Raw genomic sequence first — 23,791 nt, 5'->3', positions numbered from 1 at the left:
TATTTTTCTTTAGCGAAGTGACAACAATATTATAAGCTAGAGCAGCAGATAGTGGTCTTATAGAGTGAGAAACATCAGGAGTAAAGGGGACTGTACATGTAGAAAGAGTGAAATGGAAAGTGAGAAGGGATGGCACAAGAATTAGGATGGAAAAATGGGAGCTCAAGGATGATAAGGGGTGAAAATTTTTTATAGTTCTGCAACTGTGATTTCATAAGGTTAGCGAGTCAGGCCTGGTCAGTATGTTGAAGAGAGTCTTGCAAAGATCTGTGGCAATCCCTCATAGTCATGGATGATTGTCTTCCATGATTGTCTTATCTGTGTGTTTGAAGGTGGTTGATGAGGACTATTCCAGATAGACAGACTGTTACTACAGCTGGGACATGTCTGTGTGGGCTGGGTCATGCGGGAATTTTTATTTGGTCTGCGACACACTGTTTCTGTTGCTCCCGCTTTTCCATCTCCTGTTGTTGAGGTTTCAAAGTACTGAGAGTCCTGCAGCAGACTCTTTCTCCATTTGGGGTGGTCCTGGGCAATAATCTCCCATAAATCGACATCAATGTTGCATTTCTTAAAGTTGGCCTTGAGGATGTCCCTGAAACACTTTCTCTGCCCTCCTCTTGAGTGTATGCCTTGGCTGAGCTGGGAGACTAAAACTTGCCTCAAGAGTCTAGAGTCAGATATCTGGATGATTTGGTTGACCCAATGAAGTTGATGCCAGATGATCATTGCCTCAATACTTGTGGTGTTTACTTACAGGAGGATGCTGAAGTTCGTGTGTCTCTCTTCCCACTGGATTCAAAGGATCTTCCGCAGGCAGCATTGATGGTACTGCTCCAACAACTTTTAGATGTCTCCTGTATGTTGTCCATGACTCAGCCCTGTAGAGGGGATCACAAGTGCTTGATAAACCATGAGCTTGGTTTTGGATCTGATGTCGTAATCTTTGAACACCTGTTTCTTCAGGCATGCAAAGGCTGCACTTGCACATTTGAGGCAACGTTAGATTTTTTTCGACAATGTCAGCCTTCTGCAAGAGATGGTTTCTGAGGTAGGGGAAATACGCAATGTTTCCCAGAGTTTCACTGTGGATCTGGATTACTGAAGTTGGGGTCTGTTCATTAGGAGTTTGTTGGTGGAGGACCTTAGCCGTCTCAATGTTAAGCAGCAGTACCATTTTCTTGTATGCCTTGGTAAAAATGTTAATGATTGCCTTAAGGTCTGCTTCCAAGTGAGCATACGCTACAGCATCATCAGTGTACTGGAGCTGGTGGGGTGGTTTTGGTCGGAGGGGGGGATTGCGATTGGGATGGTTTTGGCTCAGAGCTGACTGAGGTTAAACGGCTTACCATGCATCTAGTAGTTTAGCTCCACTCTGCCTGGAAGCTGCAGCATCATGGCAAGGAATATTGAGAAGAGTATTAGAGCAATGACGCAGCCTTCCTTTACTCCCATTTTAACTTCAAAGGGATCTGTGATAGATCCATTACTGAGAACCACCACTTGCATACAGTCCTACAGGCAGAGAATGGTGACAAAATTTGGTGGGCATCTATACTTCAGAAGGATCCACCACACCACTTCTTGTCTGACAGAGTATAAAGTTTTTGGGAGGCCAAAGGAAGCCATATGGAGAGATTTATGTTGTTCCTGGAATTTCTCGTGCTGGCAAGCTGTGAAGATCGTGTCAGTTGTGCCTCTTGATGCCCTAAACCCACACTGAGATTCCAGGATGAGGTCTTCAGCAAGTGGAAGGAGACGCTTCAAAAGAGTTCTTGCAATGATCTTTCTTGTGGTGGACAGCAAGGCAATCTCTCTGCAGTTTTCAGAGTTGGAGTTGTCTCCTTTCTTGAAGACTGTCACAATCATGATGTTCTTGAGGTCATCTGGGATTTCCTCCTCGTTCCATATCCTTAAGATGAGGGCATGAAGTTGCGAGGCAAACTCCTCTTCTCCCTATTTTAAGATTTCAGTGGGTATTCCAGATGCCTTGTTGTTCTTCATGTGCTTGATGTCTTTTCTAATCTCCCCAAGGGTTGGAGGGATTCTGAGATCATCTCTGACTGTGAGATGGAGTTGAGAACACTCTCATCACCAGTGGAGTCTCAATTGAAAAAGGTCTTCAGAATGGTCCTTCCAATGGGCATTGATGACTCCCTTTTTCTTGATTAGGTATCCTCCTTCCTTAGGTCTCAAGGGGATTGGTCCCTCAGTACTCAAACTGTAGGTGGCTTTGGTGGCACTGAGGAAGCGGTGCATATCATGGATGTCAGACAGATATTGAATCTGCTTAGCTTTGTCTTCCTACCATTTGTTCTTTATATTGCGTGTCCACCTTTAGACCTTGGCTTGTTGGAGATATTATCGTTTTGCCAAGCGCAAAAGACCTTGTGCTTGTGACTGGTCAACGCTTGAGTCTCTGGGTCATTCTCATCAAACCAATCTTGATGTTTTGTGAAAGCAAATCCAAGTGTCTCCTCACAGGTACTGATAATGGTGGCCTTGAGGGCACCCCACATGCTGCTGACATTCTTCCATTGTTGTTGATTGGAATTTGCTACTTTTTTTTTGTTTCCCTCCTGATAAAGCCACAAAAGCCACATTCCCTCCTGAAAATTCACATGCTTTGACAGTGCTGTGACATGGTGAGTACAGGTCACCACCACTAATAAGCCTCCCCACCCCCCAGCTATGGGTTTACAAGTCCTCAGTAATGGAGCAGGTGGAAGATGGTAGACTCTCAGTGACTACAAAAGTGGATGAAGGCTGTAACAGAACGATATCCCCAATTGTCTTGGTCTCCTCGCCACTGGATCACAGTCCTGTTTTGTCAGGAGCCATGTGGAAGCTGATGTGCAGCAGCTTCTCCACAATAAAAGAAGTCACGCCCAGGTGTCTTTCACGCCAGCATGTTCCTCAAGGCCTCTGGCAACCAGGTAATGGTGACAGGAGCAGGATTGTGAGATCTGGAAGCTCCTAGTCATGAATTGGCATGAAGGCAGAAGTTATAAGACGATCGTTTACCACTTGGATGAAACAGGAATGCAATTCAGCAGCTATAACTGTAACTGAGTAGACCTCCTCAAGATCTACATGGGAAGGGGGCTAGAAAAGGTGACCTAAACATATCCTGCCTAATATAGTATTCTGTATTTTTTCCTGACTGGATAACAGTGTCCAATGGGATCACCTTTACTGTGTTTGAAAATACCAGTGAAGACGCATCATCATTTTCAGGATCTGGAACATCAGGACCCTTATGGACAACTCTGACAGTGAATACCCAGAGTGCTGCGCTGTAATCGTGGCCAGAGAACTCAGGTGACATCAGTGTAGGTGTACTGAGTGAGACCCAGTGAGCAGGAGATGGGCATCTCAAAGACCATGGAGGCAGCTATACCTTCTTATGGAACGGTAAACAGGAAGGAGGATGCCAATTTTACGGACCTGGTTTTGCCATTAAGAATGAACTCATAAACCTACTCAATGAGCTCCCTGGTGGAATTAATGAATGCCTCATGACTCTCTGTCTTAAACTGGAAGGGAGCCAAAATGCCACTGTCATCAGCACGTATGCCCCGACTCTGGATGCTGCCAATGAAACCAAGGAGGAATTTTATGTCAACAAGTCCTTTCTGATGTTCTCTGGGGAGATGGATTTATTCTTCTTGGTGATTTCAATGCCAGAGTTGGAAGGGACTCTAACTTCTGGAATGGAACCACTGGCAAGGAAGGATAGGAAAGGCCAACTCCAATGGCATCCTCCTCTTGACCAAATGCGTGGAACGTGGACTCACATTCACCAACATCCTGTTCTGCCAGAAAAACAGGCACAAGACATCATGGGAACACCCATGATCTAAGCATTGGAATCTGATTAACTATGTCATTATTCGTGTCCTGGATCGCAAAGATGTCCACATCACCCAAGCTACGCTAGGAGCTGATGATTGCTGGACTTGATCACCAACTCATCTGCTCTATGTCACCCAGACTAGCTCCCAAACAATGGCTGCAGGAGAAGCAATGCTGATGGAAGATCAATGTAGAAGGACCCAAGCAAGTGAGACCTCTTTGAGCAGTGCCTCAATGAAAAACTGGTGAGTCTTGAAAAGTTATCCATGTACGAAACAAGAATGGTGATTTCAAGACATCCAGCTTTTCCCTTTGTTGGTAGGGAGCACTCCGTTTGGGGAGTTGCAAACCTTCACGAGGAATAAAACTGCCAAGTGACCACTGTTGCCTGTGGCATCAGTTCCTTCACTCCTTCTGAATGAATGTGGTTGCTTTAATCTAGGGGTGTGACTAAATTCCAGTTTTGAAAGTTGCAGGCTTCCTTCTATTTTCAGCCTACAGCATCAATTTAATAGTTGTCATTGCACATCCTAAATTGTATTTACTGTTACTATGCCGTATGAAAGAACTGTTCTGTTCTTTCCCAAAGGCAGCTGCATTTCAATGAAGGGAGAACTGCTTTCTTTATAAGTCCCTACCTATAGGGGCATTTTTTTTTTCAACTTTATGCTTTCAATCCCAGTGAAAAAAATGGGGGCATGATCAGAGTTTGAGAGAGGATCTGATGCTAGCTTATGACATGCTCTCTGGGCAGCAAAACGAAAGAAGTAAGCCCTGGTACTTTTAATGGGGGGGCGGCGGGGAACTGTGTGTTTGCCATTCGAAACAGATCATGAGGGAGTGAAATCTGTCCCATTTGCCACCAGCATGGGGCTGGAGGCAAAGGAGATGGGGTTTCCCCGATCCCCTTTAACATGGGAACAAGAGACTTTCGGTAACACCCCCCCTCTGAACAGCTAGGTAGCATAGGTGACATGGGGGGCTACCTGCCCCCCGACTGGCTGCTGCTGATACTGCCACTAACATCTTCTGTGGGCAGTCGCTGCTTGGGGCCAACACTGCTGTGGCTGTGTGTGGGCAGTCCTTCCTGGGCCTGCTGCCACGGCCACCTGCGGGTGGTCCCTGTTCGCTGCCACTGCCTGCAGGTAGTTGCCGTGCTCCCGCAGCCTCAGAAGCCACAAGTCCTTCATGCCAGGAAGGATCTGGGTGCTTAGGGGTGCAGTAGCTTTCGGTGCCTGCTGCTCAATGAGGGTGGCCAACCCTCCCGGATTGGCTGGGAGTCTACCGAAATCGGCATCCATCTCCCAGTGACTGCATCTGGGAGACTGATCTGGCGAATGGGTTGAACGGTCCAATTCATCACACGATGTCAGGCTGGGAAGAAAAATGAATAAAATCTCCTATGCTCAATCTTTCTTGACAGAAAGTGCTAGCTCTTGTCACTCATTTCTTGAGTGTGGAGAAATTGTGGCAGCAGAGGACCTGCTCCAAGCCCTCTGAAAAAGCACCAGAACTCGCTCTTTGGCACCTCCAGGCTGATCTTGGGAACCCTGGTTACAACCCCTGACAGGCCCCAGTGCCACACGCACCCTGCCTACCACCCGGGGGCTTCAGAGGGGAGCTCCTCCCCCCATAGCCCCGCCCCTTCCCTCACAGCCCCGCCCTTTCCATCCCCGCGGGCTTCTGTGCGCTCCGCCCTGGGACAAGGCGGGCTCCCACCGCCCAGCTTTGCCCACCGCGAAACTGGGACCCCCCCCCCCCCCGCATGACAACCGGCTCCTCGCACCCACCGCGCAGGCGCTACTGCCACCTCTCGCGATGCTTCTACAGCCGGCCGTTTGGCAGCTCTCTCCTTGTGGGCGGGGCCTCACCTCCCTCCTTCCCTCTCCTCCCTCCTCTCAGCCGGGATTTTTGGTGTGCCGGCGCCGCCCTCTCCGAATCCTGCGAGGGGCTGTTCCCAAGGCGGAGCGCCGTCGCCCTGCTTCCCTCGCGCTGCGCCCGCCCGCCCCTGAGCGTTGTCCGTGGAGCGGAGGGACGCGAGGAACTTCCAGCGCCGGGATGGGTCGGCTGGAGCTGGCGGCGGCGGGCTCCCCCGCCGGCCCCACGTGCTGAAGCGCCGGCCGGGCCCCCCGGGGATGGCGGGGCCCGCGGCGCGGAGCGGCTGAGCCCAGCCCCGGACCTGCCGGCGGCCCAGGATGGGCTCCGCCGTGGACCCCAAGGTCCAACAGGCCCTGCGGAAGAAGTCCCCGGAGCGGAGCCGCGAGGTAACCGTTTTCGAAGCCTCGTCGGGACTTGCATCTCGCTCGCTAGAAGTTGGCAGCGAGCACGAGCCCAAGTTACGGCGTTTCTTTAAGTCCCCGAAGTGCTGACAGCGCCCCCGGGGTGGGGCCGGGCTCCCCGCGACGTGCTGGGGGGGTGGGGTGGTAATGCGCTGCTTCTCTTCCAGGGCTGAAACTCGTGTCCATGAAGCCACTTCTTGCTTCATCGCTGAAGGCTTTCGGACTCGGGCCGTGTGCGTCCCCGCGGGGCTGTTCTCCCCTGCGCAGCCGCTTGTGCTCTGGGGGGGAGGTGGTTTCTCCTGAGAGAGTGAGGGGCGCTCTCCTGGGAGAAACCAGAGGTGGGCTGCGGGGCGCGACCAAGTGCAAGTCGCTCGGGGTGGCGTGGTGTGGCATTGCGAACGGGAGCTGACAGCCATGGGGAGAGGGATCCCGGGAACTTGCGCGGCTGCTTCGCTCTAGCGCGAGTTGCAGTCGCCGGCTCGTGAACAAGCTGTGGGTTTGGGATCGGCTGAAGAGTCCAGACAAGCAACGTCGCAGGAGGCTCCTTGCACCAGGCCGCCCGTGTGAGGTTTCTCTCGGCGTGTTTTCCGCTGGAAGTTGTGATTGGAGTTTGTTCGCTTACGTCTGCTTTTGTGCCTCGCTGTGATTTCCATGCGGGGAGGACAGAGGAGTGGTTTTGAGGAGTGGAAAAAAACCCTCTTCTCTTGGAGTTGAGTCTCTCTGAAGAGACGGGGAAACATCCGTTTGTTCTCCCTTGATTCTCTGGGGAAAGGAATATCCTGCCTGATCGTTTCTATAAGCTGATTATCAAAAGGCTACCTAATGAATACTGGCAGAGATGGCTGAAGGAGGAAAGTAACCAAAAAAAAATAAAAATAAAAAGCTAAAACCCATAGTTAGCCTTTTTAAAGTAACTTATGGGCTGTCCCTTCTGCTCCAGTACTAGTTTTGAGGAGAGAGAGTTGGCTTCTCTCTAGTGCTTTTTTCTCCTCCCTGGTGCCTGACTGAATGGTGAGGCCCTGTCTATAAGAAATGCTGCTTTTCCTTCTTGCTTTTCTTGTTTTCTTTTTGTTGCTTTTTTTAAAAAAAAAAATGTTTTACTTTAAATGTTTGCTGTTGTTTTGTTCTCTGCTGGCCTCCACTTACATATTCAAACATAGAGAAGCTTGCTGTCTCAGACATCTAGCTCAAATGGTATTATTTAAGATCAATGAGCACATATGTCATGCTGTTCCATAATGCATTTTGCTTGTGGGCACATGTAGCCTTTGACGTATGCTGAATCGTGTAAATCTTTTTTTTTTTTTTGGCAGTACTGGGATCAGATATTTGGTATATTTTTAGTGTTCACCCAACTGAATTGTCATGGAGTTCTCCAGTGTTATTAATTAAATAGTTTTGAATAGTTCTGTCCAACAAACCTATGTTTAAAATGAACCTGATAAATATGAATATTATTATTATTATTTTGTTTGACAGTCATTCATATGAATTCATTAAGGCTCTTATTCCACTTTTCGATCCACATTCACTTCCCGTTGTAGTTGTATGCCAGTAAGTTTGTCCAGGATGCTCTGCTTCCAGAATCAGCTTAACTTCTTCACTTGTATTGCTAATAGTGTAGATCGTTAAAATTGATTGAACAAAAAAACCTAACTTGTATCTTGCTAGAGCTGGGTCTAGCAAAGCTGGAGGTACATAATAATGGGGCTATTTATATGCCTAAAGTTAATCGTGTGCTTAAGTCTTAGTCACGTGCAAGATTGTGGCTCCTGATCTTTGCCTTTTCTTTATACCTCAGGAAGGAAAATTTTAAAATCTGTGAAGGTGTTTTCTATTTTATTTTATTTTATTTATTTATTTATTTTTGGTGATGCAATGTATTTTGATTTTTACCTGTAGATGTACTTAGTTTTTTTAAATGATATAATTCCTTTAAAAAAAGTGTAGAAGGATTTTCTTTATTGGTATTACTAGTGAACCCAGGACTGTGCTAGGTGCTGTAGAAACGAAGAGCAAGAAGCAGTCCGATTCCCAAAGACTTCACAATGAATCAGTGGAGGTGTCAAGACAATTGTGGAGTATGGGGAAACAATGAGATGCTTATTGTCCAGCGTTATAGGCAGTAATTATAATAGTGACATTTCTCTTAGTCTGAAGAGTGCAGCTCTATCCCGCCTTCTTCCTGACTTCAGCCTAACTGTTGTCAAGGTTGGAGTGGGATAAGGGGGGGTGGGGAGGTAAGCATTGGGTTTTATGTAATACATTTAGAATTCACAGGAAACTTGTATTAAAACGCAGTCATTGAAAACAGCTTACCATAATTTATTTTCTTCTTTTTGACTTAATTTTGAAAAATCCAGTTTTAGAGTACTCTGGCAGATTTCAGTGGCAAGATCTGAACCTGATTTGCTTACATATGGTTTCTTGTTTCATAACTATTGCTGATACAGCGGTCTCTCTGGAAAACAAGGTTTTGACAGGTAACTAATTTGCATGTCAGCTTTCACGCGTGGGTGACCCTGCTAGCCAAACAAACTAAGGTGGTTTTTAGCTAATTTGTTAAATTTGTGTTGCCAAAATAGGTCTGGCATTGTACTTTTCTATATGTAGATAAACATATCTGAGAAACTGCGAGACTCAACTTTATGGACTGATACGACTGTTCCATGCCAAATCAAAATCTGTCCTGATGGGGCAGATTTTTGCGTTCACAGAGAATCTGTGCCACGGCAGGTTTTCACTCATGTGGTCACATTCCAAAGCTTGTTAATTGTTTAATATGCATGATTTACACACTAGCATGTAGACACTTGATTCCTTTTCAGACAGCTCCTCCATACAGGCAATTTTAATTTCATTGTTGTAGGGGAGGGGAATACTCTTTGATTTGGGATTGTTGTGTTAGTGAGAATTTTGTTGAGCTAGCAAAAATCGTTGCAGCCTTATAATGCAGTTGTTTTAGTACAGGCGGTCCTCAGACTTAAGACACAGTTTTCAGGAACCAATTGTACCGTTAAGTCAAAATGTTATAACTCGGAACCAATTTTCCCATAGGAAACAATGTTTTAACTAGGGGATTAGTTCCTGAACCAAGGCCTGGTACTCTATTTTCACCAACAATAACCTAGAATTTTGTACTCAATCAATTATGGATGAGTATTATAGCTACATTAATGTATTTATATTGTAAATAGCAATCATGTTGATTTGGATGGACTGCTTTGAGGTGACTTAGCTGGACTTTTTGAAGGGCCCTTGGCTGGAGTTTCCTCAGGAGTCCTGGCTACAGATTTTTCTGGAGTCTTGTCTGCTTTCTTAAAGAAAGTGTCCAAGGAAGTTTGGACAGATGTTCTCCAGGGAGATGGGTAACGCAGCAAACTTGTTTGCGGGAATGGCGTTGGATCAAGCATTGTGAAGTCGAAACTGACGTCAGAAAGTTAGAAACGGTGTCAGTTTATAAACGTTGTGAGTGTGAAGCACCGTAACTCGAACCATTGCAAGTCAAGGACTGCCTGTAGTGGTTTCTGATGCTAATTCTGTTTCTTAGATACTAATAGTGTGAAAGTGTACATGTGCAATGGACTGCTTTAGACTCCTGGCAAGAGACAGGCTGCTGCCTTAAGTCTGTCTTGTGAAAGATCTTTTAAAGTACGCAGAATCATACGTCTGCGTTAGTAAAGATGAGAGATTATCTGGGATCTTATTTTATCCTGTTTTAACTAAGCTGGGAATTGTCAGAAGTGATCAGTCCTCAAGTGGTCGTGGAATGATGAGGCTTGAGTCTGAAAAGTGTGGGGCACAGTGGGCCAATTGAACCTCCTGAGGTTCTTCACCCTGGTGCTTGATAGTTTATTGGCAAACTCTTTGCTATAGAGAAGTACTTACTTAACAGTGTTCGAAATGCACGTGTGAAATGTTGACATTATGAAATGTGAGGTGTGCAAAAACACCTGAAGGAAAAATGTGCTGTTGTTCTTAAACTGTTGGCTGTATTTAACCATATTAAATGTGGGTGTGTTTCGCGTGGCGATCACTACATTTTTGTTAGCTGTAAAGATGTTTTTTGATGCATGTCCCTGTAGTGCCTTAGCTCACCAGTCTCATACATCACTGAATGTATTTTACATGTCACTAATAACCATTAGTCTGAGGATACTTTAATTGAGAAATCATCAGACTGGGAGGAATGGAAGACAAATGTCTGTGCTAGCCTGTACAGTCTTGCTTGCTAAAGGTTTCTTACTTGGTCTCAAAATCCCTTATCTGATCCGTACAAAGGCTGCAATGTTAGTGTAGTTGGGGAGTTGCTTAATAGGTAAAGATAAAGGCTCAGTGGCTGGCAGGAAAAATGACAAGTTAGATACAGAGTGATTTATGCTACCAGTTGTGGTGTTGCTTTCACTGTCTTCCTTTCACAATGGACTCTCTTCTCAGAGCAGCCTCTCTCTTTACAGATTTCTTGATGACTTTGCTCTTGCTACTGTTCCTTTCCAAATAGGAGAGAGATTAACCTTTAATTTGTCTTTTGGAGGCTGACAGGTGTTTTCAGTCACAAACTTGCAAAAATAAGCATATTTTGTTTTACACTCTTTGTACTATGTTATGTTTCATTATTGTTTGGAAATGTTAGTACTGTTTTTATTTGGCATTTTTAGCCCTCCCTACTCTGCTTTCTGTTTTTTTTTTTCTTAAGACAGTGGAAAGAAACAAGCTAGCACTGTAACTTGCTCAATTGGTATTCTTAGTACAGTCTTAGAGAAGAGGGTATTGGAATAGTTTTTTCATGAATCTAAGCAATGCACAGTGTACCCAGATACTACAATGATGGGCACTATAAAATGGCTCTAATAAATAAAATAAATGACTGCTGACAGCATAACAAAGGCACTGTTGTGCTGTAGCACAGCTGAGCCAAGCAGAAGAGAACATCTGCTTCTTGTTTCCAGAAACAACTGGTATTTTAAGGTAGCTTTTCCATGCTTCTGTTAACTTTTCTCTGAGCTCAGTAGGTGAAACAAGGGATTATTTGATGTTAAAATCCATTTTTCCTCAGTGTGTCATGAGAAAGCTGACTAGTACACAGAGTAGCTAACAGGGTGTATGTTAAATGACCATGGTATTTAACAGTGATCCATTTTTACTTAACTCATCTGAATCTCTGCAAATCTGGATAATCACAAATGTCTTGTAAACAACAAACAAGAACATGTTAAATGAAGTTAGAAATGGTGTTTCTGTTTAATGAGAATTTCTCTCTCATTAGATAGCATTGAGGCACACTGAAAATAGGAGTCATGGTGGAAATGTAATTTCTGCAATAATTTTCTTCAATTTTAGCTATATCTTGCTCTTCCTTGTTGAGAGGTGCTATATCACTTTGACTTTTTATTTTAATATAACAATAACTTTTTGGAATGAAGACTGAAGAATTGTAGCCATTATTCAATATAAAAACATCTGCAGTGTTGTGAGGTTGCATTGTTTTGGCCGTTGTCATTGCACAATTTGTCATTCTAAGTGTATTTGGGAGCCACATCACAAGAGCAAGCTAGCCACATCAGGAGGTGGCTACTGAGAGTATGACTTGGTCTCTGAACTTCCAAAGACACTTGTGCTTTTCTTTGAAAAAACTGAGCAGTTCTCTTGACTACAGTGGGGTTTTTCACTGTGCATAAAGTTAAGCACATCCTCGTCTGCATAGGTAGCCTAATCAGCATTGCTGTCATACAATGGCTATTCTTACTGTAGCTGTTCTGGAATAACTTCCTGTGTGGACACTGAAATAATTTTGCTTTTGGAAGCATATTCTAGTGTAGCTGCCCTGGTCAGCTTCCTGATGCAGAAAAGCTATATGCCTCTCAATAGAGCTATGTGCAACATCTAGTTTGTATGTTATAGACTCAGTGCTTGGTGCAAAATTTGTCTATAGGATGCTACTGTACAATGCTGGCAGCTTTTTAACAGTATCTTTAGGACTTTTGCTGGTAGCAGAGGAGATGCATCATTGTTTCTTTGTTTATCCTCCGCAAAATTTTCAAAATGTAAAAATCTACCACTAACTTCTTTCCTCCTTAATACACATGAAATGGTTCTGTGTTGAATTGACGTATGGTTCTAAAAAAAGTGATCGCTTCACCAAAATGTTTCATGACCAGAATGACTGCAGAGTCCTGTGGCTGCTCTTCTTCAGGGCCTAAACCATTTAGACATATGCATTTGGTACTTTGTATGTTTACATGCTTGATTTCTTATATTTGCTACAACCGTTTTTAAGAATTCATACACTGGTTATCAGTCAATCAAATGAATGATTGCCTGTGGGAAGTGACATGTTGACAGTCTACTACAGTAAATACCTGGAGCTTGTAGCCAGGGGGCTTGGAAGACCTGGGGATTCTGCATCATGCCAGACTCCTGCACCACAGGGCTGGGTGCAGGTTGGGAGGGGGCTTGCAGCACAGTTGCGGCGGGTAGGGATGGTGGTGCAGTGTAGTGGCAGGGCACCTGCTGCACAGTGCAGCAAGGGGTTCCTGTGTGGTGCCGCATCCTGGTGGGGGTCCACGTGGAGTGCAGCTAGGGCGGGAGGTGGGGGAGCATGCAGGCCTTGGCTCCTAGGCAGTTGGACAGGCCTGGATCAGTTCCACTTCACAGTGAGCATTTCCCTTCCGATCTTGTTGTACAAACTCTTTGTGTGAACAGTAATCGCTAACTACGTGATTGGGCACTAGCAAACACCAGTGGGGTCCTGATCTGAACTGAGGGCTCTGGTTCTCCCAGCCCCATTGTATTAATCTGATCTTTGAGCTTGGAAATAATTTTTCTCTTCACTTTATACGAGTTAACCTGTACCTCTTAGACATCCAGGCTGTAGCTGTGTTGGTCAAGAGGAAAAGGCGATCTGGACTCATAGTAGAGATGATATCTTTTATTAGACCAACAAGATTTTTGCAAACAGATTATTTCATTGCAAGCTTTTGGGCACAAACACCCTTCATCAGGCATTGGAGAAAAAATTGTGAAAGTTCTTCTTGGTGGAAATGCAAGTTCATATTTCCTGTACCTCTTAGCACATTCTTAGTCTGAAGAAGATGGAGGAATTCCTCCTGAGGGTACGCATCCTGGTAGGATGGAAAGACTTTCTTAAAATCGGTCCTTTTTTCATTGTTGTTCTGCCTGAATATGCAGGAAAAGAACATGGGTGCTTAAGTGCTGCTATTTTAATACTCTTTTGCATATTTCTCAGCTTGAAGTACTGTAATATCCTTTCTTGCACGCCACTCCAAAAATATCCAAAGCATAATTAATCAAAATCTCTTTTTTTAATTTAAGTATAACAAAGTATCTGCAGTTAAAACACTACTGGCTAGTTTATTCTAAATTAGTTTGATTTACAAACAGTAACTGGACTATTTTAAAACCAGTCAAAATATAACTGAGGTCAGGACACATGCCAGATTTTAGCCTACTGTTAAAATAAGCTTAGATCTTCAAATACAAGGTTTGTAATGGTTTCCTGATAGAATTTTAACTAGACTCATGATTCTTGTATTTTGCCAAGCTCACATTTCATTGAGCGCTATTTTATTTTTTTTGAATGGCTGGGTTGGAAGTCTTCCTAGTATTAGTGTTTGGATTAATATATTTGGAGGCATAAATCCATATTAGGTTCCTCTGTCAAGTTTTGGACGGATTACAGTATTCATAAATGAAAGTGTATTTTGGCTGTCCTGTTGCTGTTGTCTGGCTGGAAATACCTGCAAGGAAGTTTGCTAATGGCTCACAGAAGTCGGGAATGCTCTAGTTCTTTTAACTGTTAAGGTCCCATACTCCAGTGTGCCATGGAGGAGAGGTTGCTGTTTCCCAGCAAAGCCTCATTTACTTCTGCCAGGGTTGGTGCAGGTGCAGGATTCCACCTGCATGAAGTAGCTTGAGCTTGCAGGGTCAGGGCATTCCTTGTTAAAGCAAACATACTTGTTTAATGAACTGTTGCTGATGAATGTGTTACTCAATTTTCAGTTTCCTCATCTAATGTAAATGTCTTGAACAAGCATGAATAAGTGGTGCTGTGAATACTGATGTTAGATGCGTGGCTTTTTTTCCCCCAATAGCCCCCTTCATATAACTGGAAAAGTAGAAGTTGTTTTTTAAAACAAAATTAAGACATTAGAGGTAGAACGACTCAGCTACAATAGGAATAATTTGTTTCTATTTAACAAGAAAGTTGCATGAAATGGGCACATTTTTTAAATTTATTTTTTAATTAAATGTTGTGACCTCAAAGTGGGAGGGCATTTATAGATGTGCTTTGGGAGACGGGGAGGGGCACTTTAATTAGCGAGCCTGACTAGTTAAAAGCGTCTGTGTGTCATGTGTTTCCATGCTGAAAAAACGGTTGTGAGGCTCTTTGAACTAAAGTTTGTTCGGTAAGCTTTAGTTCAAAGTGCCCTGCCATGATTCTTTCGGGAACTCTGATACACTTGACGCTGGAGAACTTTAATTTCTGTGGTCCAGAGTCTGTTCTGATGTGCTGGATTGACAGCATGTTGGAACACCTTCCCTGCATGTGTACAAGTGCCTGGTGTGTTTAAAACTGGAATAAAACTGCCCATTTTCTTTTCACTTTTAAGCTGGGTGTAATGCCAGAAAAAGTAACCCTGTGGTATAAGTTCTGGAAAGAATGTGGAGTCTAGTGTACTTTATTCATAATTTAGGATGCAACCAGTAGCAGGGGAACAAACTTTAAAATGAGATCTTATGTTGAATGGCCGCAGCTCTGTGGATTTCCTATTCCTGTGAGAACCAAAGCCTGAACGAGACATTTTCATTGGCTACAGATTTTAGGTTTTCCTTCTAGCAAAATGGAGTTTTTTCAAAAATATCTGCCACTGATCTCTGTAGTTGTGATGTATTAACAGTCTTTACAGAATCACAAGCACTTTGCCAGTTAAAATTTCTCTTTTTATGTGGTCTTCATGAAGCCTGTTAAATAAATTTACTGTTCCTTTGCCTGCTAGGGCTTAGAGGTAATGCTAGAGTTGTTGGTCATGGGCCCTCAGTGGGTTTGTGTTTGTATAAACTCTATAACTGAGCACACTGAAGATAAATGTTGTCAGGTTTTGACCTGTGCCTTTATTAATGTTGCAGAATGGCATGGCTTTGCTGTTTTGAGGGATAAAAACATACACAATTATATGTACTTCTGCTGCTGCACTAAGTGTTCTTTCTTTGATTTTTGTATGTAGCGTCTGAAGAGTGGTACTTTCCCTTTCTAGAGGGATAAAAACTTGGTCAGCCTGGAGATGATTGTCACCAAGATGGGTAGTCCACCCTACTTTTCAGTCCGCACTAAAAGGTCAGCCGGAATCAGCTGGTGAGCATGCCTCTTGGCATCTATCTCCCAACTGGTTCTTTTATGCCACTCCGACAAGGCAGCTTCAATGCAGTAGAAAGCCTGCAGCTATACCGGACATTCTTATGTGGAACAAGATCATGTTACTGTGCATTACTAACTCCTCTAACAAAGATGAATGTGTGTGGATATTGTTTGCGGAGCGTTTGGGGTTTGTATTTAGTGCGTCATTAAGTTACAGAAGACAAGGTGAAAAGCTGCTCTATTATGCATGCTTGTCTACTGAAAGTAACTTGCTTGCTGATTCATTAAAATGCAATGGTGAGTAGTTAAATAGGTTCATCACAGGAAATAGGTGAATGTATTTCTGCAAGCAGCATCTTGTTTGCTTCATCACTCAGACAGTTTTTGCTCCAAAATGTCCATCTGGTATGTATCATAGAAGGAGTATCCAACCCAACTAAATATAGTTTAGAGGAAGTAAAATTTTTAAGTGTTGCTAAGTCTGAGGAGCCCCCAGTATTAATAAAATTTAGATGCTCTCCAGCTTCCAGCAATTGTTCAGCATCCAGCCTGTGGGATTCCTAGGTCTGTTTTAGCCGGATTCCTATTATATATAAATAACATAAATGTGCAGGCATATGTGTGATCTCTTTTTCTCTCTCACACGCATGCACACCCACATTATATATGATAAACATGTTTCTGTTGGCAAGCCACCAAAAATTAATCTGGCTAGGTGGTACTACTGCAGCTTGATTTACATGGCTGTTACTATTGTAATTATTTAGGGCATTTTTGCATATGCTCTGAGGGTGGGGGATGGCGCTTTAATTAGAGCTTTAATTAAAGCGCCCTCAGCGTCTCATGTATTCAGCATCCCTTGTGCTTCCAAGTGGTGGTGGGGGCGCTCTGAAGCTTGTTTGCCAAGCTTTAGCTGAAGCACCCCACCACAATTTTGAAGTGCAGGGACGCTGAGTACATGAGATGCGGAGGCTGCTGGAGCGCTCTAATTAGTGCGCTTTAGCAGACTTGATTAATCGAGGCTGCTCCAATGCACTGTAATTGTAGCGTGTTGGAGGAGCATCCACATGTCTTCAGGTACCCTTAGGTGCTACCCAGCAGGTGTTCATCAGTAGTTTGTGGTGGAAATCTTGTCTCTCTTCGTTCTAGGTCGAGATTAATTTAATAAAAATGGTATAGCTCTATTGTCTCTGAGAAGGTATCAACAAGATAAGTTTGCTTTCATTAAAATATATAGTATGGAACTTGGTGGAAAAAGTCCTATGTACCCATGCAAAAAAGGCGAACACATACATGATTTGCTGAAATTCATAACCAGGGATCTGGGTTTTGTTTGCCATGGAAAAATGTGGTAACGCCTGGATTTTTTCCTTCAAATGAGAAAAAGATGGTAAATGGTGGGTTTTCCCTTGCAGGCTGGCAGCATTTCAGCCTGCAAGGGGCTAGAGGGAGTGGGAGGAGGGCAATCATGTAGAGGGTACCACATGCACATGCGCATGTACACATGAATGTGGCAGCCAGGCAGTCTGGAGAGCAGCTTCTCTCAGGTAAGTCTGGATGGTGAGGGTATGGGAATTGAGGCCTTTATAGTGAGGGAGGGCACTCAGCAGGGTTGGTGTGTGGGGCCTGGGGCCAGAATGCATGGCTGCAGGGCCTGGGTGTGGAGTGGGTCGGAGTTAGGGGCAGCTCGTCCGCGCGGGGGGGGGGGGGGGGGGGGGGCGGGGAAGAGGCGGGCTGGCTCCCTGCTACTTCATGCGCTCCTGGGAGGGGCATGTGCCCCCCAAATTTGTGTGCTGGGCAGGGGTGGATGTAGGCTGCTTGCTGTGGGCATGGGCTCCCTGCCCTGCTGCCCTTCCTCTGCGGTCTCTGCAGCAGAGGAGTGGGTGTGGCAAAGCAGAGCGGGGCTGGGAGGCTCTGCGTTGCCTCCAGGAGCCCCGCATCACCATGGTAGAGTGTCCCCTGCCTGCCCGGCAGCAGCAGGGGTGATGATATCCAGTTGTGCACCTCACTACTGCCCAGTTCTGTCCTGCCACCCTGGGTCTTGCCTGCTGGGCTGTGGAGGGCCCTGGGGGGAGGGTAGCAGGGCAGGGAGCCTGAGCCTGCAGTGGCCAGCCTGCATCTGTGTTCTCCCACAGACTCTGCTCCAGCCATGCCTCCTGCGGGGGGAGGGAGAGTTGGGCACGGGCCCTGCTTGGGCCGCAGCAGCTGCTGCCTCCCATGGGGAGCAGACAGGGCTTGGGTGCTGCTGGGGGAGGCAGAGGGCTGTGGACCTAGGTCCCTTGCCCTGTAGCCCTGGCAGCTGGGGGCTGTTGCAGGGGAGAGTGAGGGGCAACAGCAGGGCCCAGTGGACTGGGGGGAGGACAGGGGGAGTGAGGAGCACTGATGGGGTCCTGGTGGGGTGTAAGGGGCACCGGCAGGGGTAGGAGGGTTTGAAGGCGGGGGGTGTGAGGGGCACTGGCAGGGCCAGGGGGCTGTGGCTGGGAAATAACTGGCAGATGATTTGTGACTTTTAAACAGAGAAAACCAGGATCCCTGAATTCATAACACTATGAATTAACTTATTTTAATGTGTCACTGTGTTTTTGCAACTAACTATTCTTACTTTTGAAGTTTTTTTTCCTTGGTAACTTATGAAAAGTCTTTTTGAGAAATCAGTACTGTGTTTCATTTTTACTATTAAAGTATTTTTGAGCCACTTGGGAGTATAGGTCTGCTTAGTCTAGAGTTTGACTGTTTGCGGGGGTTGCCAGAGGTTTTTTCCATGGTAAATGATTTGCTTGATGCACCTTCTTGAAGTAATTGTTCACTTTCTTAACAGCAGCTACAGTCACATACTTCAGGCAACTTCCTCTTCATAATAAATATTTGAGTAAGGCTTTTTTTCCCTTTTAAGAAAAGATTTTGACAATATATTCAAGAATAGTTCCAGGTTAGGTCACTTGTGTATAATATTAGGTGTCTAAGGGACACCGCAGAGTTCTTGTAATATGCTTAGTAAATTTAAAGTCTGGTATTTCTGTGTGGAAAGAACCTTGCCTTTTGAAGGCTCTCCCTGCTGTTACGAGGGAGTGGTTTATTTTTCCTGACTGAGTTCATATGTGATCTTTCCAACGCAAAAATACAATAGATACAGTGTAGTATAGACTTCTAGAAACTAGGATGATTAAATAAAATAGGTAATTTAAATAAGAAATGAGCATTTCTACTGGTTTAACAAAACTCTTAATGTCTTAGTAGGATCTTCAGGCCTTTTGTCATAAATTATGGCTGAATTATTTTCTGAACAAGTAAGTCTGTAATGTGCTACTCTGTCCTGCCTTCTGCCTGACTTCAGCCTAACATGGCTGTGTCTGTGTGCAAATGCTCATTTCTCCCAGGGGAAATTTCTCAGAAATTTCATGGAGTAGACATCCTTCTGAGAGTACAGACCTTCAGTCTGCAGCTGCCTCCTCACCCCTGGTCTTTGTGCCTTTCTATGATCAGGGTAGATCTGGTCTGGGGACAGTGAGGGGAGAAGTGGGGAGCTCTGGTGTGAGAAGCAAGGGGAGCAGTTGGCAGCTACCCCTCCTCTCCTTTCTCCCTATCTACAGGGAACTCAGGAACAATTACCTCCTTCCCTTCCCTCCCATCTCTTGCCTTCTCAACACTAGGGTCATCTTGGTGTTGGGATGGCATGGGAGCCTTTCTCTTGGCTCCCCTTCTGGACCCCAGGAGGAGTTAAGCTGGAGGGAAAGTGTGCAGACATTCAGTCTCACAGTAGAAATGCTCCTGGGAAAGACCTGACCCTGGTTGTTCCAAGGTTCTTTTTTTCCTGGAACACTCATTTCTGCTCCAGGAGGAAAAGCCTGGATGTCTGTACACTTCTAGTTTCTACTGGGAGAACAGCGATTCTACCTGTAGAAAAAGTGTTTGTATGTAGCCTACCCCTACCGTGCATGTGGCAAAACTCTTTTCCTAAGTACATTGTAGTAGAGGGACTTGTCTCCCAAGTTCTGCAACAAGAGTTTCTATTCCTATTCCTACTTCCTTTTGAAGAAGAAGAAAGGGAGGAGTTGTCCTTCATTAGTCCTCTGACTTCTTTGCAAGAAGAAGGGTAACTATTTTTTCTCTAGATCCCATGAGCAGGTTTGTGACTTTTTTGCCTTGCAGAAAGAGACTTGCATCTCACATGAATTAGCTATTCAGTGGTCAAGAAACTTAGGGCATTTTTTACACGTGCAAGAGCTGCGGAGCTTTGAAAAGTGCCTGGTGCTGTGATGCTTGCAATTGTATAAATGGGGAAATGCGCATCAGCACTGAGAAAACGCTGGCGGTGCACCTTTGAACTAAAACGCATCAGAGGTGCTTTAGCTTGAAAGCTCACCACTGCCATTTTCTGCACGCTGATGTGCTTTTCGCTACTTATACAACTGCAAGGGGTGCAGTGCACATGCAGAGCGGATTCAGTTAATCAAGTCCGCCCTGACCCGCGGGATCTCTGGCACGCCGTGGGATGAAAAAGCATGTATATAAATGCTCTTAAATATCAGTTCTGAGTCCTGTCTTTCAGAAGCGCTGTGTGTTTATATAATACTGCTTTATGGTTGTGCACTGCTTGTGGAGACAAAGCTTTCCTCTGTAAGCCATCCCAATCGGGATGCATTTCCCAGTCAGTCATAGAGATGTTTGCATGGCGAAATTGAATCATTTTTCTTTGTAAACCATTCAGAAGTGAATTTGGCCTCTGAAATCTCTTCTTTCTCTGATATTGGACTCTTGGTTCTCTCTTGGGCACTCGGGATCTTTGGTTCAGGTGGAGTGCATTTGATCACTATCCATGGTTTCATTTGCAAATTGGGGGCAATTCTTTTTAGCCTTCCCCTTTACTTCAGCCAGGATTTCTGATAAAAGTGATCTGTTTATTTCTCTCAGTTAAGAGGACACTTTTCTGCAATGGAGTTGAATGAAATTTTCTGTCCTTGATTTAAAACCACCTTTTATAGTCTCTGTCACTTTGCCTTGTAGAGCAAGTGCAATGGCAGACCTTCCCTGCGCAGTACTACATTGTGGTAAAATTGCAGTTAAGCACCACCTGAACTTTGTAACAAAAAATGTGTTTTGGGCTTCCAGTTTACTACAGTAGAGGGACCTGTCTCCTGAGTTTATTAATATTGGTTTTCCTTAAGTCTTATAACCTTCCTGGAAAAGCTTCATATACTTGATATTCTCAGAGCTGCATCCGTTCCATTCTTTAGACCAAAGTAATTCTTCGGGGCTTTCAGACTTTTTATGAGAAATCAACGATTGGGCTGCTGCCTCCAAGACACGCTTAGAGTAGATTTCACGTGAAAGTCTCGTATTGAACAAACTGCATTTTGGGTTACAGCGTGTAGATGGTTTTAGGAAAGTCCCGATTCTTCTGACTTGCAGGGTGGCTACTTGGAGTTCTCTTTTTCTGTTTGAAGTTGCTTTCATGCACTGTTTCATTATTTAGAGTCAGTTTGCCTATGGGGGGGTGGGGAGGGGGAAAGGGACCCATGTGGATAAATGCATTGAAAGAGATGATTTAATTTTCAGTAGCTGTCTTTTTTCCAGGAAACTTGTCTTCATTGATTCTACAACCTCCCTCTCCCCTCCCTTGATTTAGAATATTTGACCTTGATTGGTCTCTATTAGTGAAAGAGTTGAGTGATCGTTGGGACAGGTGTGCCCTTGTTACCATTGGGATGGGGGACATAAAAGTAGGTTGGGTTCATGTGCAGCCCCAATAGACATTAGAAGCTAAGAATTGCAGTTTTACATGTGAGGTGCTTACTGCCACTGTAGGATCCATGTAGGCAAATGCATTCAAAGGTCTCCAGTTACTACATGTAACCACTTTAGTTTTGTTTGCTTTAAAAAAAAACAAACAAACAAAAAAAAAAATCTGAGGTACAGACACTAGTCAGTAAGCAGATTTGGTTGCCTGCATTAGTCCTACCCTTTCAGTAAGTGCGCACGTGCTGTGTTCAGCTGGTAGCATGTAGTATTGTGTGAGGTTGAAGTGAAAGTGTGAGTCAGGGCTTTCCTTTGGCTCACCTGCCTGTGAGTCAGATGAGGTGCTTCTGTGGCATTAACTGCTTGTTAAAGTTTAGCAAAGAAGATGAGACTAACAAGTAGAAATGGTGAACAACAGGAGTAAGAGTGTAGAACCGGTGCATCAACGAGGGGACACTGTCGCAAGTGAAACAATAGATTTTTAAAGCTAGAAGAGACTGTTGTGGTTTAGTCTGATCTCCTGCCAGAGACCAGATGTAGAGCACATCTGGAGTATGGGCCAGCAACCTACAGCCCGTGGAGCTTTTGGATCTGACCCTGTGGTCCAGTTGGGCTCTGGCAGTGGGGACCTCTCCCTGCTGTGCTGCAGTTGGGCTTTGAGGGGGCACATTCCCTGCCCCATGCTAAAGCTGGGCAGCAGAGGTGGCTGGGTCTCACCATCTGCCTGTCCTGAACCCAGGCTGGGTCATTCTGGCCTGCTGGAAAAAATGGCTGATCCCTGTTCTAGAAAAATATCCAATCTTGATTTAAACATTTCCAGTGATAAGGGGGTCTTTTATAATGCTTGATAAGTTCTCTAATGGCTAGTTACAATATCTTTACTGTTACAAATATAAATCAGCCCAAATTTTCATCTTCTAGTTTCGGGATCTTCATTAACTTTGAAGAGCCTTATTATCAGTTTTCTTCTCTACATATGGGTAATTGTAGACTATGATTAGATTGTGTCTTAACCATGCCTTTGATAAGCTAAACAGGTAACATTTCTCAGGTCTTATGATCAGCAGGGATCCTGGTTTTCTGTTTAAAAATCCCAAATTCTCTGACTAAAGCCCCCCAAATCTGTGTTTTTCTGCGATTTTAAATAAAAGGCCTATACATATATGCATATACATGTACGCGTGTGTGTGTATCAGATGAACATATATATGATCAATATATTTTATTGATATATTTACAACTTTAAAGCATTTTGGAAGCCTACCAGTGCCTCAGTAATAAAATACATTCTAATTGCCCATATATTTTGGTGTTTGATTTCGGTATTTTTATCAGAGAAAATCACAGTTCCCTCTGCCCCCTTCTCTCACCTGGACACGGGTCTAGCTGCAGCTGTTCCCACAGCTGCTTTGTGATGCTGAGCAGCACCGATTATGTGGTGCCCTGCCCATGCCAGTGCCCCTTATTCCCAACCCACAGCCCTCCAAGCCCTGCCAGTGCCGCTAATTCCCAACCCACAGCTCAGGGCCTGGGCTGGGCCTGCCTCTGGTTGTGCAAGCCCCTTCCCTTCCAGGCCAGCCTCCCCCTTTTACTGGGGAGCTCGAGGCCCGGCTCTGGAGGCCACTTCTACCTGAAGTGCCCCCACCCGCCAGACACTGCTGCAACCCCCAAGTGGTTCCTAGGACCGTGAGTCTCCCCTGGGGCCAGCAAGGCTCTGGGCCAGGCAGGGTGGCAAGCAGGCTAAGCATGCTGCTCCTTTCTCCTCCCCTCCCCTCCCTTTGTCCTGCTGTGCAGTGTGCCTCTACCCACCACCTTCAGTGCTAATCCCAGCAGCGTGGCTGTGGCAGCTGCTGGCAACAGGCTGGTGGGATGTGGTGCAGCGTTGCAGTGAGTATTGGGGCAGTGGTCACCAGCACAATGGATGGCACTGCCCTGGCCAGGTAGTGCCCCCAACCTTGCCCCAAGGGCACCTGGCCTGGTGGGCAGGGGTGCAATATGCACTTACTTCCTCCCTCCCTCCTGCCTTGAGCTGCTGCCACTGCTGGGCAGCAGCCCCAGCCCAACTGGGATGAGCCACAGTGGGATGAGGCAGCCTGCACGAGCCCCAGCCTCTGCTTGCCATGTAGGACAGGGTGATTTTGCCACCCACAGAGCCCTGCCTTGCCCTCCGCCCAGCCTGCCAGCTCTCCCTGGAGGCTCCAGCCCCCCCGGCAGCATGACTCTTGCCCCACCCCCAGCCCTTCCATAGGGAGGGCCCCAGCTGCCCCGCAGCACCCAAAAGTCCTATTTACCCCAAAGGCAGCAGGAAGAGGTAAAGTGAATATGATCCTGCCCCGACTGACTCATTCTCAGGCTGCGCCCCTTCCTTTCTGGACAGGGCTTAGACTTTCCTGCCCTTTGCAAGTAGCTGTTACAGGCTGGCACTGTGCCAGCCTGCAGAGAGCTGTTTGCAAAAGGGGAAACTTGTTTTTTCCTGCTTCAAAGGGGAAAATCTGTGTTTTTCTGCAGGAAACAGAAACTCCAGATCCCTGATTATCACGCATGT

The 23,791-nt window shown here is 45.3% G+C and overlaps 1 protein-coding gene across 4 annotated transcripts in view; it reads left to right on the top strand.

Annotated features, from left to right (window-relative positions):
- Nucleotides 1-5,756: 5,756 nt before the first annotated feature.
- The window catches only part of RAPGEF6 (Rap guanine nucleotide exchange factor 6), a 232,252-nt gene continuing 214,217 nt past the window's right edge, over nt 5,757-23,791 (top strand). For 2 of the 4 annotated variants that reach the window (XM_090020828.1, XM_090020825.1), the window contains exon 1: nt 5,758-6,119. In XM_090020828.1, coding sequence (XP_089876954.1) covers nt 6,051-6,119 — 69 coding nt within the window. In that variant the 5' untranslated portion in view covers nt 5,758-6,050. Of the gene's footprint in view, nt 6,120-6,366; nt 6,698-23,791 lie in introns of those variants that run through there. The other 2 variants (XM_090020827.1, XM_090020829.1) reach the window with 2 other exon arrangements.

This window comes from Crocodylus siamensis, chromosome 10 (assembly GCF_052110815.1).
Source record: "Crocodylus siamensis isolate JL-2025a chromosome 10, ASM5211081v1, whole genome shotgun sequence".
NCBI lineage: Eukaryota > Metazoa > Chordata > Crocodylia > Crocodylidae > Crocodylus > Crocodylus siamensis.
This window is presented reverse-complemented; position numbering and strand designations above follow the sequence as displayed.